The 15,439-nt window shown below is 65.3% G+C and overlaps 1 protein-coding gene across 1 annotated transcript; it reads left to right on the top strand.

Moving 5' to 3' along the window:
* Positions 1-803: 803 nt before the first annotated feature.
* On the top strand, positions 804-15,120 carry CPNE7 (copine 7). Its single transcript, XM_045533850.1, is given in 16 exon segments — positions 804-977; positions 2,593-2,775; positions 5,112-5,186; positions 5,326-5,400; positions 5,947-6,030; positions 6,469-6,558; positions 6,726-6,824; positions 7,310-7,396; positions 7,604-7,663; positions 8,385-8,518; positions 9,210-9,264; positions 9,853-9,904; positions 9,969-10,102; positions 13,907-14,143; positions 14,902-14,982; positions 14,984-15,120. Coding segments are annotated over 16 exon segments (1,677 nt in total). The 3' UTR covers positions 15,041-15,120.
* The last annotated feature ends 319 nt before the right edge of the window (positions 15,121-15,439 follow it).

The raw sequence follows: 15,439 nt of genomic DNA on the forward strand, positions 1-15,439 counted from the left end.
TCCCCCACGGAGCGAGTCCTGCTCCCATCAGCCTCGGGGACAGGTGTGGACAGCGAGCGCCCCTGCGGGCCCCGAGCCCCTCCGGGTCAGACTCAGGCCCACACCCCTGGGACAGCGAGGGGCTGTCCCTGCCCCTGGACTGGGACCGTCCTCCTGCCCCCGGCCCGGCCCAGCGCGGTGCTTGGCACACAACAGGCGCCCACTAAATGCTTGGAGGTTTTCGGGGGGGCTCTTTGTTTTACTTCAAACATTTTAGGGGGCACAAGTGTTTTTTAGTTTAGTGGATAAATTAACTAATGAGAGAATAGTTACAGAATGAGCCACGGAATCCGAGGGATCGCGGGAGGCTGGGATTTGGTGTGAAGCTGCGGTCCGTGGCCCCCTCGCCAACTCTGGGGGCGGCCCGGAGTGGGCCCTGGGCCGCGGATAGGCACATCCGGGGGGGGCGCCGCGACCCCTGACCCCAAATCTGGCAGCCCGGGGCTCCCTGGGAATTTGAGCCCACCCCCGCCCGGGCACCGGGGGTCGCGGGGCAGGGGCGCCCTGCTCCCAGCCCCTCCTGCCCGGCCGCGCCCCCGGCCCGCCCCCTCCCTGCCCCGCAGGCCCGGCCGCGCCCCGCCCCCGCAGTCCCCGCGCGGTGGCGGCCGCGGGAGCCACGTGTGCGGCGCCGGGCGGGCAGGCGAGCGGGGAACGCGGCCACGCCTGGCCCGGCCACCATTTCCCGGGCGCCGCGGCGGCGCCGACTCGCGGGCAGCGGCCCCTCCGAGCGCCGGCGGGTCCCGAGCGAGCGCGGCGCCGGGAGCATGAGCCTGGGCTCGCGGCGCGGGGCGGCGGCGGCCCCGGGGGTGGTGCCCGCGCCCTGCGCCTCGAAGGTGGAGCTGCGGCTCAGCTGCCGGCACCTGCTGGACCGCGACCCGCTCACCAAGTCCGACCCCAGCGTGGTGCTGCTGCAGCAGCGTCAGAGCCAGTGGGTGCAGGTAGGGCCGGGCCGGCGGGCGCGCGGCGCGAGGAGCGGGCGAGGGGCCGGTGCGGGTGCCGAGCGCCCCCGGGGCTGCAGATGCGGAGACCGAGGGGGGCGCGCAGGGCCTGGCGGGGCGCCAGGAAGCGGCGTCTGAGGGCCGGGGCAGAGCCCAGGGCCAGGGTGGGGCCACCAGGTGGACAGAGAGGTGTCGGGGAGCTGTGGGAGGGGGCAGCGGCCGAGAGGGGTCCGGGTGGAGAGGGGTGCCCGGAGGGGCGTGCGGCCCACGGCCGCAGGTGGGGCCCGGGGGCCAGACTGGAGCGCCCCGGGGGAGGGGCCTGCGGGGGCCTTGACCATGGGGCGCAGAAGAGGATGGGGGCTCAGGCGTGCAGCCGAGTGGAGGCGCAGGGGCCGGCCGGGGTCACGGGGCCCCCTCCATCGGCCCGCGGGGACCACGGAGCGCCTCGCCTGGGCCAGGTCCTCACCCACGAGGCGGGGGAGCGCGGGCGGGGGAGGCCGAAACTTGACCTCCGCGATCCGGGATTGCCGGGCTGGAGGGCTCGTCGGTGCCGCCAGAATCCAGACTCTGGCGCGGGTCCCGAGCGACCCCGGGGTGACCGCGGCGCAGGCGTCCGGGGCCCCGGACGCGAGTTCTCCCTGGACGCCCCCGGCCCCCGCCGCCGGCTCTGCGCGGCGCAAAGCGCTTCTCCATCATCTCGCTGGCAACGCGCGGCTTCGCCTCGAAAGAGCCAGAAACGCGGGGCGCCCCGGGCCGCGGTGGCGACGAGCGGGCGGCGGAAGGGGGGCGTTGAAACCGTCGCCGGGTCGGAGGAGCCGGGACTCGAACCCGGGGGAGGGAAGTGGGGGCACGTCGCCGGGTCTCTGCGCCCAAGGCGCGCCTGCTTCCCGGGACCAGCTCCGCTGCTCTGACCTGGTGGCATCTCCTGTCATCTCTGGACCATCAGCCTCCGGGGCTGAGAGACCCCTCAGGTCATCGACCTGCCCCATTGTCGGGCCTTGGGGCTGCGGGGCCCCACCGTCCCAGCCCCTGAGCCCCAAACCCTCAACGGCTTTGGGGTGAGCTGAGCATTGCAGGAGTTTGTGTGGTCCTGGGGGGGGGCGTGGAAGCCTACAGGCCTTACTTGTGTTTTGGGGGGCAGTCGGAGGGGGCGCTCAGTTTGCGGGAGAGGCTGGTGCAGCCATGTGTCCCCAGCCAGGGCAGCATCTGCAGCCACGTCCCCTCCCTGCTCTGCTGGGTGCAGGGAAGAGCGCCACGCTGGGGTTGCCCAGGGTTGGAATCTGCCTCCATCCCTGACTTGGAGTGTCCCTGGGCAGGACCCTCCCCTCTCTGAGCCTCAGTTTCCCCATCTGTGAGGTGGGGGTTGTGAGCTGAGAAGATGCAGAGAAGCTGAAGCCCACGGCTGGCTGGGGGGCGTCCAGGGTCTGTGGGAGTGACCCCCAGGGGTGGACGGGGGACAGGCTGGGAGGGGTCTCCCGTGGTGTTTCCCCGAGATGCGTCCTGAGTCGCTGAGTGGACGAGGGGGAGAGGGAGCCAGGGCTGGAGCCCCAGGCTCACCCTCGGGCAGGGCCAGGGTGGGGTCGCTGCCCTGGTGGCTCACGGGTGCTGCTTGCAGGTGGACAGAACCGAGGTGGTGCGGAGCAGCCTGCACCCCGTCTTCTCCAAAGTCTTCACGCTGGACTACTACTTCGAGGAGGCGCAGAAGCTGCGCTTCGAGGTGTACGACACGCACGGGCCCGGCGGCCTGGGCTGTCAGGACGACGACTTCCTGGGAGGCACAGAGTGCACCCTGGGGCAGGTGGGCACCGGCCCTCGGAGGGCGGGGCGGGCGCCCAGGGCTGGGACGGCGACGGGCTCAGACGGTGCCAGGCACCACAGGGCGGCACCCAGCTCTGCCCAGCTAGAGTCCTTCCCTGCAAAAATTCCTTATTGGTTTTTTAAGATATAATTTTGAGCTGGGTAATACTTTCAAACCTCAGAAGGCATAATGGCCAAGCCGTGGAGCGTCCCCCTCCTGTCCCCGTGCAGCCCTCTGCCTGGTCCTTGGGCACCTTCCGGAGAGACACGCTCTCACACGAGCAGGAGAGCGCATCGTTTTTCCTCTTAAAAAAACCACAATTACATTCTGTTCTGCAACTTGCTGTTTTCGCTGTGGTGACAGACGGGAGCCTTCCGCAGCTCCACAGAGCGGCTCCCCCACCCCAGCGACCCAACGGCAGGTCCTCCAGTGTCAGTGGGACAATAGCTTTTGTGCCACCGATCCACGTGCCAGGCTCTGTGCCGGACACTCCACGAGCCGCATATTTAATTCTCACAGCTCGCTGTGGGGGGTCCTTCTTCACTGAGGTATGAGTTACGTACCATCCAATGCACGGACCTCAAGGGCAAGTTCAGACAGCCGCACACACCTGACTGTCACCCAGATCACGGGACATTTCCCTCCCCCTGCAGGCCCCCCACCCCTCTCCAGCCAGTTCCTGCTAGTTTTGTCGGTTCTAGAATCTCAGGTACATGAATCACACAGCACGTTCTCATCGGTGCGGGATTCTTCTGCCCAGCGTGTCTGACTCACCCTGTTCCCTGCACGGGTTGGTGCTGGCTCATGGTCCTTCTGCTGTCCCCGTTTGTCAGATAAGGAAACTGAGGTTTAGGGAGGGCACAGCCCTTCCTGGAAGCCGCAGAGCGGGGTTCCCGCCGGGCACGCCTGCCCATTGTACAGATGCGAGAGGATGGCACACACGTGGATGCTCATGTATGAACACATGCATGGACCCCTGCCCATGTACACGTGTGTCATAGTCTAGGCCGGACACAGATGTGTGCATACCTGCACGAATACATGCGTGGGGCACATGTGGACACATGCACGGACACCACAGGTGCACGCGTGTGAACACACATCTGTGCAGACGCTGTGGCTTCCTGCTCTGCCCCCCCTGGTGGCCTCAGCAGAGGCACCGCACTCAGTGATGGGGGTGCTGCCGGCCTCAGATCCTTGTGGGGTGACCTTGAACAGACCCCTGACCTCTGCCCAAACCTGTTTCCTCATCTGATTCAAGCAAACTGCGCACTCGGCCCAGAGCTGGGCACACGGAAGTGCTTATTAAACACTCACTGTCACCGCAAACCAGCGCCCCCCGTCGCACCCAGAGCCATTCTGCACTAGGGACCTGCTTTGCCACCAGGAGGGGCCGGTGGGTGGGGAGGGAGCCAGGGTAGGCTCAGCCCCCGTCTTGTCACCAGCCGTGGGCGTCTGCACCTGCCCCGGGGACACAGCAGGGCATCAGGAGAGGCCCAGGGCCGAGGCAGGCCCTCTCTCAGGAGTCCAGGAGTGAAGCCTTTGAATGGGGTAATCTTGGGGGGCTGGCCTGAGGCTCCCCGCTTTGCACCTTTAAGAGAGCCTCCCCACCCCCTCAGCCTATTTTGACCTTCCCGCTCCCCTGCCTGGGATCTGTTTTCCTTCTGCACGGAACATTCCAGCAGGCTCAGAAGCTGTCAGCCAGGCAGGCCCCCGGGCGGGTGGTGGGAGCAGCCTCTGTCTGGTCTCTGTTCAGCCCCCTTACCGGGACGCCCCTGTGTCCACCGGACAGTGGCAGGCGAGGGCTGGCCACAGGGTGGGCTGTCACCATGGCCACCACGTGGCGCTCGCTGAGGGCACTCCTGCGTGGGGACAGCCTGTCCATGGACTCCGTCAGCGTCACCCCCATTTACAGACGAGGATGTGGGGCCCCCAGCCCAGCCCTGCTCCCCGCTGAGCAGCCTGGGTCACACACCCACCCATCAGGGCTCGTGGCGGACGAGGGAGGCACACGGGGCCGTGAGGAGGGAGGCCCGGGCTGGGAGACGAGACCAGGGGCCGCGTCAGTGCCGTGGACGTGCTGGGCCTGAGGGTCCGGGGGGGTCCCGGGACCACCGACCCGGCCTCCCCCCACCTCCTGGTCCTCGGTGGGCTGTGGGGGCGGTCAGGGCGGCTGCACCTGCGAGCTCCCGGCCAGTGGGGGTAACGTCTGCCTCCCGGGGGTGATGGGCGCCCGTGGGCCCTGAGGGGTGGGGCTGGGGACGCAGAGGACAGGCTGAGGGGGCCGGTGTCCCCGGAGGCAGGAGCTGTTCCCTGCCTTCCCCTCCGACTTCCAGATCGTGGCCCAGAAGAAAATGACCCGCCCGCTGCTGCTGAAGTTTGGCAGGAAGGCTGGCAAGTCCACCATCACGGTGAGGCCCCCGCGGCCCCCGCCCTCGCTGGGGGGAGGGGCTGTGAGCTGCACAGCGGCCGGGTGGGTCACGGGTCCCCCACGGCGGGGTCAGGCCACCGCCTGGCCAAGCTGGGAGCCCTGGCCTGGCCCCCTCCCAGGTGACAGCAGAGGACATCTCCGGGAACAACGGCTACGTGGAGCTCTCCTTCCGGGCCAGGAAGCTGGATGACAAGGTGAGGGCGTGGGGCACCCCCGGCAGGTCAGCGGCCCCTGCGGGGCTGGGTCAACCTGGCACCAGCGGCAGCACCTGTGAGGCGGCGTCAGGAGGACGTGCCGAGGACACGGTGTCACGTGCATGGGGCGTGTGGGGCGCTGTGGGGTCCCCGGCCTGCCCTGTCGTGGGCACAGCCGCCGTCTCCACCCGCCGGCACCGGGCGGGGAAGCAGGGTCCTGCCTGGAGTCTCGTGACCCTGGAAGCTCCCCCTGGCCACTCAAGACCCCGTTCAGAGACGGGGAGACGGGCCTGGGAGCCCCGAGGTCACCAGATTGGAACTGAGTGTGGTTCTGCCGGCTCCTCGCACGGGCCCGCCGGGTGTCTCTGGCCGCCGGCAGATGTCGGAGCCCAGATGGCAGCCTGGGGAGGGGCGGGCGTGGGGGACATGCTCCAGGGGGCCTTTCTGCCTCACGTTATGCCTGGGGAGGCTCTGCGGGGGGAAGTGAGGCCCGGGCTATGCCTAGTGCCCCCCGGAAGCCCGATGTGGACCCCTCTGCCACTGCAGGACCTCTTCAGCAAGTCGGACCCCTTCCTGGAGCTGTTCCGAGTCAACGAGGATCTGAGCGAGCAGCTCGTGTACCGGACGGAGGTGAGGGGCCCAGCCGAGCCTGCTGCTGTCCCAGGGGTCACAGAGGCGTCACCCGAGGAGCCCGGCCCACGGCCGTGGGGGGCTGTGTTCCCCACACCCGATGCCTCCCGTAGCTGGCATCCCACGAGCTTGTTTGCTGTCAGTGTGATTATTTTTAGGGACACCTTCCACTTCCTGCAGGTGAAATGGGATTTCAGTGACAGCAGGGAGAGTGTTTCCTTTTGAGATAGATTAATTTGAGTTTTAAAAAAAGAGTCTCTGTAAGGAGAAAGGAATCCGGGGGGCCTGGGGCTGCGGCAGAAGTTGTGAAGGTCGCTCCCGAAGGAAGGGGTTCGCGGGTGACCTCCCGGTCCCCGCCCCGGCACGGTAGGGTGCAGCGAGGGGCCGGCTGTGCCCCCCACCCCGGGTCTCCCCGAGCCAGGCCCTCCCCCCCGCCAGGTCGTGAAGAACAACCTCAGCCCAGTGTGGGAGCCCTTCAAGGTGTCCCTGAGCTCGCTGTGCTGCTGCGAGGAGACGCGGCCTCTGAAGGTGGGGGCCGGACGGGGAGCCGGGGCCACCGGTCACTGCACACCCGTGTGGCCCTCGGCGTTGGCGTGGGGACCGCAGGGCCTGGGGTGGCCGGGGTGGAGCCGCCCAGGCTGGGAGGGGGGTCGGGGCCCCCGGGGGCAGGCGGCTGAGGGCCTCGGGCTCCCCAGGGCCTGGTGTGGGATTACGACTCCCGCGGGAAGCACGACTTCATCGGGGAGTTCGCCACCACCTTCCTGGAGATGCAGGCGGCCTTCGCCGAGCACCAGGTGAGCGGGGGCCCCGGCCGGGCGGGCCCCACCTGTCAGCCCCTCCGCTGCGGCTGGAGAACGAGGTTCCGCCGTGTGACGGTGACGTGACGACACCCACTGAGTGGCCACAGCTGGGGAAACCGGGTGGTGGATTTTAGGACGGCTCAGGGCGGGGGCTGGGTGGTGTTTGCGAGTCTGCGTTTGGGGGGCAGGAGGGAGCCCTCCCGGGGTCCGCCCAGCCGGCAGCGGCGGTCGGGGGTGCGGTGGGGCTCCCTGGGATCTCCTTCCTGCCCCCCCGGGCCTGGTGTCTCCGGGCAGGGCCACTCTGCCTGCGGGTCTAACCTGGACCCCTGCTGACCACACCCGACACGGCTGCTCCCATGCCCGTCCCCCTCGTGGTGGGGCCCCTGCGCTCACGCTAGGGACTGGCCTGTGGGGTCAGGTCACCGGGGATGGTGCGGGTGCTGCCAATCCGGGGTGGGGCCCCCTCCCGTCTGTGCCAGGCCCAGTGGGAGTGCGTGAACGCCAAGTACAAGCAGAAGAAACGCAATTACAAGAACTCCGGGGTGGTCGTCCTGGCAGACCTGAAGGTGAGGCCCTGCCAGGTGTGGGTGCGGGGCAGGGCGAGCCCCTCCCTGGTTTGTTGCCGGCCCAGAGGGCGGGGGGGTGCCTGGCTGGCAGAGGCGGGGGTCCCCGGGGTGCTGGGGAGGGGGTTGGGGGCCGGTCTCTCAGATCCCAGTGGGCTCCTCCGTTTCCCGGGGGGCTGGGTGAGCCCTGCCGACGCCGCTGCCTGGAAGCTCCACAGGGTCTACTCCTTCCTGGACTACATCATGGGCGGCTGCCAGATCCACTGCACCGTGAGTCCCGCAGCCCCCGCTGTGCCCGGGTCACATGCCCAGAGCTCCCCCTGCTTCTGAGTGGCCCCCGGGAGTGGGAGGGGCACCCGGGCAGGCGTGGGGCAAACGGGCAGGTTCCTCCCACGTCTGGGCCTTTCCTTCCCTGCGGGAGTCGGAGCCAGCCAGGGCCACCTGGGGACTGTCAGGGCCCACCTTCTGCAAAAGCACAGTGACAGGAAACACATGACAAAGGGGAGGGGAGGTCAGCACGTGGCTGCGAGGGACAGACAACCGCAGGCTGCAGCGGCCACCCCGTGGTGGCACCAGGCAGAGCCACCTGCACGTCCCGCTGCGGTTGCTTCTCTGGGTGACCCCAAAGTGGCTCTGCGGGAAGCAGCAGGGGGCCCGGGAGGGGGTGGCAAGTCCAGAACAGGTGGGCACCCCCAGCGCCTGTGTCGGAGCCGCGACACCTGCCATGGGGACCCCAGCTCAGGGGTCTGGGGGGGCATCCTTTGGGGGTCCAGGGAGCTGAGGGGTTGGCGGGGCCTGGGGAGACCCCTCCTCACCCTGTGCAGCGGGTGGGACGGTCCCAGCGAGCAGTGGCTTTGGGTGGCAGCCGCAGCCCCACAACGCACGAGGCCCCCGTCCCAGCCGCGCTGGGCTCAAGTTCCTCTCGTCTGTCAAATGGAGGAGGTGCCGGTGCCCGGCCCGGCCCGGCTCACGGCCGCTGGGCCTCCGGCAGGTGGCAATCGACTTCACAGCCTCCAACGGGGACCCCCGCAACAGCTGCTCCCTGCACTACATCAACCCCTACCAGCCCAACGAGTACCTGCAGGCGCTGGTGTCCGTGGGCGAGATCTGCCAGGACTACGACAGGTGCGGCCCCGCCCCAGCCCCCCTCCCGCCGGGCCGCAGGGCAGGGCAGGGCAGGTGGCCCCACAAGGGGGCACCATGACCGCCCACCCGTCAGCACAACCTGCCCGAGGAGGGGCAGAGACGCCTTCGTAGCGGCCCCAGCAGACGCTGGAGCCACAGTGCAGACGGCAGGAGCTCACCCAGGGGTGCTGGCTGGGGAGTGCCCTGGTGCGAACCCAGGGGGCTGGACTCTGAGCTCGTGCCGGCCACCCAGAGCCCTGGCCCGGGGCGTGGGAGCGGATGCCCCAAGCTCCCTCCCGTGCGTCCTCCGGTCGGGGTGGGTGAGGCCTGAGAGCAGGAGACCTGCCCCTCCCAGGGCCACAGAGCCCCCTGAGATGGCTGGGCCTGGGCGGGGGAGGTGGCCGCAGGGGACAGACGGCCTGTGCAGATGCAGGGGCCGGGCATCGGGCAGGGAAGACTCACGGAGTGGCTTGAGCCGTCCCAAGCCAGCTCCTCCTCGTCCTGTGTGCCTGGGCCGGTTTCTTTTCCTGCACCGTGCCTCAGTTTCCCCCATGTGGCCTGGCAGCGGTACCAGTCTTGGGCCAGCAGGGCCCAGGTCTCCTGGGCTCTGGTCTGTGTTTCCCCTGAGGCGGCCCCCACTCCACCCCGGGAGGCAGGGTTCCCCGCGTGACCAGAGCTGCCTCTCTTCCAGCGACAAGAGATTTTCTGCTTTGGGGTTTGGAGCCCGGATCCCTCCCAAGTATGAGGTAGGAAAGCCCAGGGGCTGGGGCCCCCACCGCCTCTGTGGGACCCCTGGAGCCGTGTCCCTTCTCGTGCCCCTCCCGGGCAGAGGGTAGCCTGGGTCCCTGGGACCCCCGGTTACTGCCATTTCCTGCTGGGAACCGGCTACTATGGGCCGGGGTGGGAAGCAGAGACCTGCCCAGCAGCCAGAGAGGCTGACTTTTGACCTCTTAGGACTTGTCAGTTTTGGGGGGCTGGAGACAAGCCCCGTGTTCCGTCAGGAGAAAGGAAGAACATTAGTTTGGAATCTTCTGGTTGCAGATAACAATTCAATTGGCTTAGCAAAAATGTTGTGGGATTTATTGGCTAATGTAATTTAGAGGCTTCAGGTCTGGCTGGATCCAGGGGCTAAAGCAATGCCCCGCACTAGTCTGTTTCCCCCTCTGTCCGGTGGCTCTACCCTCCCCCCCCGCCCCCGTCGGCTTCCCTCCTGCGTGGGCTTTTCCCTCTGGGGCCTTCAGAACCTCCAAACCTGCCTCTCCCAGTGGTGGGGGGCATGGGAGTCCTGGGGGGATGGGACCCCGTGCTGACTGGCCACTCTTGTCCCCACCCAGGTGTCCCACGACTTCGCTATCAATTTCAACCCTGAGGACGATGAGTGCGAAGGTAGGAGCTGGAGGCGGGCCTGGGGTGGGGCGCTCAGGGCCAGGCTCACCCTGTGTCCCCGCAGGAATCCAGGGTGTGGTGCAGGCCTACCAGAACTGCCTGCCCAGGGTCCAGCTCTACGGCCCCACCAACGTGGCACCCATCATCTCCAAGGTGGCGCGCATGGCAGCAGCCGAGGAGCGCACGGGGGAAGCCTCGGTAGGTGCCCGGGGCAGGGCGGTGGGGACCGTGCGTGTTGGGCAGGGACGCGTGCTGTGGCCTGGGGCTTGCCGTGTGCACGGTGGGGACCGTGTGTTGGACAGGGACACGTGCTGTGGCCCGGGGCTGGCCGTGTGCACGGTGGGGACCGTGTGTTGGACAGGGACACGTGCTGTGGCCCGGGGCTGGCCGTGTGCACGGTGGGGACTGTGTGTTGGACAGGGACACGTGCTGTGGCCCGGGGCTGGCCGTGTGCACGGTGGGGACCGTGTGTTGGACAGGGACACGTGCTGTGGCCCGGGGCTGGCCGTGTGCACGGTGGGGACCGTGTGTTGGACAGGGATGCGTGCTGTGGCCCGGGGCTGGCCGTGTGCACTGTGGGGACTGTGTGTGTTGGACAGGGATGCGTGCTGTGGCCCGGGGCTGGCCGTGTGCACGGTGGGGACCGTGTGTTGGACAGGGACACGTGCTGTGGCCCGGGGCTGGTCGTGTGCATGGTGGGGACCGTGTGTGTTGGACACGGATGCCCACTGTGGCATAGGGTCAGTGCCGTGGGGTCGAAGGTCAGGGAGGCAGCAGTGATCTGGGGGACCAGCCCTAGGCAGGACAGAGCACTGGAGTGGGGGATCCAGGCAGCCAGCAGCAGCCCCCTCAAAGCTGCAGGAATCTGGGGGCACAGGCTTGATTACGTGGGCCGACTCCCGCAAGCCTCCCCCTCTCCTGTCCCGTCTGTGCCACTGCACAGGTGGCCACACGGCTGGTTATTGTTTCGTTGTCCATATACTGATACTTTGTTTGCATGTGTTACCACGTGGCACAGCTACCGTGCTTTGCAGTGTCAGGTGCCGCCACGCTTTGCAGCCCTGTCGTGCTGCCGGGGCCACCATAGGCCTGTTGATTTCGTCTAACTTTCTATTTTGAAAAGCAGCAAATTTACAAGTGTAGTAAGAATAGCGCAGTGACCTCTGGTCACCCTTCCCTTGGACTCACCGCCAGTGACATTTTTCCGGCCGCTGCTCTGCGTGTTTGCGCACTGTTGCCGCCTTTGTCTCTGAACCGTGCGGGAGCAGCTGCCGCGGCCTGCTGCTGCCCAAACTCTCCACGCTGCCCTGCGGGGAAGGGCTGTTGTCCCGGGCGCTTCTCAGTCACCCCGTCCCGCCCTGACCCACCCTGGGTCTGGCCGTCCACGTCCTTGTCCGGATTTGGACTGGTCCTCAGGGTGCTCTGTCCCCGCCACCCTGGCCCTGTCTGGGCTCTGGCCATGTGCGCCCAGCAACCCTGTGTGGAGGGTGCCCCCGCATTTTACTCCCAGCCTCCTGAGCACGGAGCCCCCAAAAGTCAGGCCCTGAGAGCAGGCTGGAGACCCCCCGCCGCCAGGCTGGACTGTGTCTGGGACGGGGCAGGGAGCCGGGGCCAGACTCACCCCTGGGCACCAAGACAGCCTGACGGTGCAGCCGGGAAGGACGGACGTCGCAGGCTGGGCCCGTTTGCCTCCTGCTCACCAAAGGTGTTCTTTCGTGCTCCTCTCTTCCAGCGATTTCTGTCACGGGGCGTGGTGGCTCACACCTTCGTCCCAGCTACTCGGGAGGCTGGGGTGGGAGTTGAGCCCTCCCGGCCACAGGGAGCTGTGCTTGTGCCACTGCGAGACCCTGACTCTAAAAAAAAAAAAAAAAAAAAAAAACTCTATGCCTATTTTTTTCTTCTTTTAAAATATTTTATCATGGAGAGTTCCAAACCTCAAAAGTTAAGAAATAGCAAAATGAATCGCATAGAGTCACTGTCTGGCCCATCAATCCTCACCTTCCTGAATTTTAAAAGTTTTATTCTTTCTACTTTGAAGTAATTTCAAACTTACAGAAAAGTTGCAAGAATAGTGCAAAGAGACCTGGGGTGGCGTCACCCAGGGCCAGCCCTGCTCACATCTCCCCGTTTCTGCTTTGTGTCTGCGAAGCTGTTTGTATGTCTCATTTTTCAGATTTGGTTCAACTATTTTTTATTGTGATAAAGTACACATAGTTTAATATTTACCGTCATAACCATTGAAAAGTGTACAATTCAGAGGCGTCAAGCCCATCCACGCTGTGGAGCAAACACTGCCCCTGCCTAGTGACATCAGCACCCCAAATGGAACCCCACATTTGTGTGCGTGTATTTTTAATTTATACAAATAGTACTGTGCAAAGCTTATGGTGCTTTTTTTAAACTTGACACCACACGCTCACACGTACATATTTAACTTTTTGTGAACCGTCTGATAGCAAGTTGCAACATCTTGTCCCTCTGCCCCTTAATACTTCGGTGTGCACGTCCTAAAGTCATGAATATTCTCTTATGTAACCACAGCACAAGTGTCGCTTTCAGGAAATTTAATTGAGATACTTTTATCTAAGGTATAGAACATGTTCCAGTTTCACTGTCACAATAATTTTTGTAGCAATATTATTTCTGGCATCTGCCCTCAGATGTCGTGTTCTTACATTATTTTGAAGCAAGTCTCAGACACAATTTCATCTGTAGATATTAGTATGAACCACTAATAAAGATAAGGGCTTTTTTTTTTTTTTTTTTGAGACAGAGTCTCGCTCTGTTGCCCCGGCTAGAGTGAGTGCCGTGGTGTCAGCCTAGCTCACAGCAACCTCAGACTCCTGGGCTCAAGTGATCCTCCTGCCTCAGCCTCCCGAGTAGCTGGGACTACAGGCATGCGCCACCAGGCCCGGCTAATTTTTTCTATATATATTTTTAGCTGTCCATATAATTTCTTTCTATTTTTAGTGGAGACAGGGTCTCGCTCTTGCTTAGGCTGGTCTCGAACTCCTGACCTTGAGCGATCCTCCCGCCTCGGCCTCCCAGAGTGCTAGGATTACAGGCGTGAGCCACCACGCCCGGCCAAAGGCTCTTTTTAAAACACAGCCGCCTAAACACCAGCAATAATTCCTGGTCTTGGATATGCAATTACCACACACACAGTGGTCTTGTTCGTGGCATGATGTTTTTAATAGTGAGAACTGGGTTGAAATAAGGACCCCGCGCAGGTGGGTGACAAAGCCCTCAAGGCTCCGAGCAGTTGGCAAAGTGCAGGGCGCTGAGGCCGGGCCCAGGCGCCGGGCCAGTCTGGGCTGGGGGGTGTGGAGGCTTCTGAGCGGGGCTGTCACGCCGGCTGTGAGCTGGCTGGGCACTGCCCTGGTGGGCAGGTCTGGGGCTCGGGAGACGCAGGGTGGCAAAGCCTCTCGGGGAAAGTGACATCTGTGCTGGTCCTGAGGGCCCGTCAAGGCCTGGTGGACTGTCCCTGTCTGTCCCCTGGACCACCCTCAGGGGCTGGAGCTCCAGGGTAATTCCTCCTTTTCCTTTAGGTTTTCTGTTGTCCAGATTTTTAACAAAATTATTGCATAGTGTTTTTTTCAAACAACGGAAATTAACTTTTATTTGAAGCAAGTCGCAGCCATTTTGCTCGTAGGAGCGACAGGTTGGCACCCCCAGACCTGGGAGCCGGCCTGGGGGCTCCGGGTCCTTTGAGGGACCCTCCCCACCCAAGGCCTGCACGTCTCTCCTCCTCTGGCCCCAGGCCTGGGTGCAAATCCTGGTTCAGGAACCCTGTGTGAAGTGTGGGCTGCAGCTGGGCGCAGGGCTGCGTGGGGAGGACGGGTCGCCCGCCCGGCACGGTGCGGGCTCGCGGCTGAGCGCGGTTGCGTTTTGCTGCACTCCACACGCAGCTCCAGGCCGTCCTGGGCCTGTCAGGTGTGTGGGCTGCAGGGGAGGCCCGGGGGCCGCGGAAGCCAGCCGAGCCCGCCCCTCCCTGGCCCCCAGCAATACTACATCCTGCTGATCCTGACGGACGGGGTCGTCACCGACATGGCAGACACGCGGGAGGCCATCGTGCGCGCCTCCCACCTGCCCATGTCCATCATCATCGTGGGCGTGGGCAACGCCGACTTCACCGACATGCAGATCCTCGACGGGGACGACGGCGTCCTGCGCTCCCCGCGGGGGGAGCCCGCGCTCCGGGACATCGTGCAGTTCGTGCCCTTCCGGGAGCTGAAGCACGTGAGTGCGGCCGGTGGCCGTGGGGAGCACGGGCACGTCCCACCCGGGTCCAGCGGGATTCCCGCGTCACACGGACACACAAACAGTCCTACAGGGAGCCCCGCATGTCACATGGACACACACGTGGTTGTACAATGAGACACACATGTCACCGGGACACATATGGCCTCCTATAGTGAGATATGCATGTCACACGGACACACACGGAGTCCTACAGCAAGACTCACATGTCACACAGGGACACACGTGGTCCTACAATGAGACACACATGTCACATGGACACACACGGTCTACAATGAGACACACATCACAGGGACACACTTGGAGTCCTGGGATGAGACACACGTCACAGGGACACACGTCCACACGTCCCACAGCGAGAGGTTCACATCGGTGGGCAGTGGCCGGGCTGTGCAGGGCAGCCCCACATGCCTCCTGCCCTCTCTCCGTCTCTGCCGGGGAGCAGGAGGCTCCTACCCGGGGGGAGGTGGGGTCCCTGAGCACAGGCCACCCTCAGGAGGGCAGGTCACCCAGGCGGGTGCTGCTGTCCCCCTCTGTGTCCACATCCCTTGGAGAGCTCGCCTGGCCCAGGCCGACGCGGAGTGGGGTCCCCTAGACTGGCCCCACCACACTGGGGCGACCACGGTGCCAAGGGTCTGGCTCTGCAGGGCGAGGGCGGCTGGGGCTGTGGCCTGGCGGAAGGGGGCTCTGAACGTCCCAGGTGGCACCCACGGTCCCTGCCTGTCGTCCCTGCCCAGGCGTCCCCCGCAGCGCTGGCCAAGTGTGTGCTGGCGGAGGTGCCCAGGCAGGTGGTGGAGTACTACAGCCACAGGGAGCTGCCCCCCGCGAGGCCTCGGCACCCACACCCCGGAGGCCGGCCCCGGCTCTGCGCCATGAAGGCCCCGAGAGGGGGCAGCATCCGCGGGGTCCCGTCTCCAGCACCTCGGGTCCCCTAACCTCCCCGGGGGCCTCTGGTCCCCTCCCAGGCCCCCCATAGTGTCCCGTGATCCTGCTGGCTCCGGCCAGCGTCTGGGCCCCCAGGGCTGGGGGACGAATCAGGCGGGTGGGGGGGCTGGAGCGGAGCGGCCAGGCCTGGCACTGCTGGGGGACGGATCTGACCGGGGTGGGGGAGGGCCGCACGGCAGCCCCAGTCCTGGGGGGCCAGACCCCCGCTGCACTCGGATTCCCTTCCGCCTGGCAGCCCCCACAGCCCACCCTCCTGCTCCTTGCTGCCACCCCAGTGCCCATGTCCTCGGGGTCTGCGGGGGCTTCAGCCGTAATAAAGTTTCTCCTGGT

This window comes from Lemur catta, chromosome 20 (assembly GCF_020740605.2).
Source record: "Lemur catta isolate mLemCat1 chromosome 20, mLemCat1.pri, whole genome shotgun sequence".
In the NCBI taxonomy this organism is placed as follows: Eukaryota; Metazoa; Chordata; class Mammalia; order Primates; family Lemuridae; genus Lemur; species Lemur catta.